Source organism: Bison bison, unplaced genomic scaffold, assembly GCF_000754665.1.
Source record: "Bison bison bison isolate TAMUID 2011002044 unplaced genomic scaffold, Bison_UMD1.0 scf7180017864375, whole genome shotgun sequence".
Lineage (NCBI taxonomy): Eukaryota > Metazoa > Chordata > Mammalia > Artiodactyla > Bovidae > Bison > Bison bison.
Window position 1 is genome coordinate 2515923 of NW_011494947.1, and position 1973 is coordinate 2517895.

The 1973-nt window shown below is 63.2% G+C and overlaps 1 protein-coding gene and 1 long non-coding RNA gene across 2 annotated transcripts in view; both read left to right on the top strand.

The window, feature by feature from the left end:
* Positions 1-244, top strand: part of FIBCD1 (fibrinogen C domain containing 1) — a 34312-nt gene extending 34068 nt beyond the window's left edge. Inside the window, exon 14 of the mRNA XM_010856946.1 lies at positions 31-244. Coding sequence (XP_010855248.1) covers positions 31-244 — 214 coding nt within the window. The remainder of the gene's footprint in view (positions 1-30) is intronic.
* A 65-nt stretch (positions 245-309) lies between these two features.
* On the top strand, positions 310-1962 carry LOC105000787. The gene is made up of 2 exons (XR_826786.1): positions 310-1743; positions 1842-1962. It is a non-coding gene; the product is annotated as an uncharacterized LOC105000787 (long non-coding RNA).
* Positions 1963-1973: the final 11 nt, after the last annotated feature.

Consider the following 1973-nt stretch of genomic DNA (forward strand, 5'->3'; position numbering starts at 1 on the left):
CCCCCTGCTGCCCCCTCCCCCATCCTCTAGAACCCAAGAGAGCCAGCCGCCCCTGCTCCTGGCCGCTGGGACCCCCAGCCAAGGAGCAGAGGCCATGTGGAACCCTGCGTCCTCATCCTGGGGACCCCTCTTCCCCCTCCAGCTCCAGACCAGAGCCAGCTTCTGCTGCCAGCCTCGCAGTGCCAGCCACTGTTTAGAAAGTGCCAAGCGCTTTCTGATCTGTCATCAAACACGCTCCTGGTGAGAGTGATGTTAATGGATTCACAGATGTGCGTGTGCCTCAGAAGGCTCAGGGGCGCTCATGCCAGGGCTTGGCCCAGGAACAGACGAGCCACAGCTTTGGCCTGGTTGGGGGCCAGGCGAGGGTGGCTTTTAGGAGTGTCGAACCAACCTGGAGACACTGGTTCCTTCCTGCTGGAGATCCCCGCTACCCCTCCGGAACTCAGGTCTGGCATCGCTAGGGACACAGCCGCACCGAAAGCTGGCTGAGTGGGCACACGGCCCGTCATGGTGAGGACAGCCAAGGCCAGTGCACCCCTCTTCCTAAAGGGCACCCCTTCCCAGGGCCAGGAGGCTGAGGTGTGCGAGGCAGGCCTGGACCCCCGCTTGGAGGAGGCCACAGTGTGATTCCAGTGCACGTGGCTGTCACCAGAGATGGGAGTGACCACAGAAGGAAGGGCATGCCAGGGGAGCTGGAGGGGCAGCCACAGCACGACAGAGATGGAGAGATGACAGATGCATGTAAAGGCCGCCTGGGACCCACGGTCACTGCACCCGAACGCTGACCACCATCACAATGATGGAGTCGATGACTTGACAGTGGGCTACCTGTGACCCAGCCATCCATGTTGTCTGATCAACCCCCTCCTGCTTTCTCCTTCCTTCTCTGATGAGGCGAGAACCAAGCAGGGGAGGGGGGGGGCTCTCTCTACTGGGACCCTCAGGCAGGGCATTCACCCTCCCCTCTTCTGAAAGTTCCTTTCCATAGGCATAGGCAGGTTTCATGGGATAAGCCTCAATCCTTGCCGCTCAAACTCTGGATCCATCTCTGAGACACCACCCAGCTGGCCACCCCAGCTCCCCGAGTTCAGAGGGTGGACAGGCCCTGGGTTTCCAGCCTGAAGGCCTCAGTGCGGTCAGCAGGAGTTGAGCACGGAGCCGGGGGCCGTTCTCAGATGGCATGCTCCCCCTGCAGCCACACGTGAATAGGTTTTGTCACGTTGGTCTTGGAGCAGAAGCGACAGCCACACACCCCAGCACCCACCGCCTCCGGGTCCCCCACGGCCACGCACCCTCGTCCACGCAGACCTCTGGCCCGGGAGCTGGGAGCCCCGTCACCCAGGGTTCAGAGGATCCGTGAGGTCCGTCAACAGGACCCGCCGGTCGTGTTGCACTTCAGCAGCAGGGGAGGGAGGTGGGGACGCCGTGTGTGCTGACGTTGGGGGACCCAGGACAGGGCCCTGACATGGAGTCTGAGGACTGACACACTCACGGGAGAGACTGTTAAGGGACGTGCAGACAAGGACACAAGGCTTTGGTCCAATGGGCTGGCCGGCACCTCCCCAGGGCCTGTTTCTTCATCTGTGAGAAGGGAGAGGGCTGCCCCCAAACCCCGCATGCCCACACAGCTGGCAGGACTTGGCAGACCCGGGGGCACTGACATTGGACCTTGGTGGGGATGGGGGGTAAGGAGTGTACACTGGGCTCTGACCTGGCCACGTCAGCCCGCTGCCGTACCCCCAGGCTGCCTGACTGTCCACACGAGGGACAAGCCCAGCCCAGGACGGGTGCCCGTGGGGCCCGTGTGCACTGGCCACGTCGGCCCGCTGCTGTACCCCCAGGCTGCCTGACTGTCCACACGAGGGACAAGCCCAGCCCAGGACGGGTGCCCGTGGGGCCCGTGTGCACTTGGCGTCACGTGTGGTCCTGTCTCCAATAAAAAGTCTCGTGGTGACCGACTCGCGCCTCCGCCT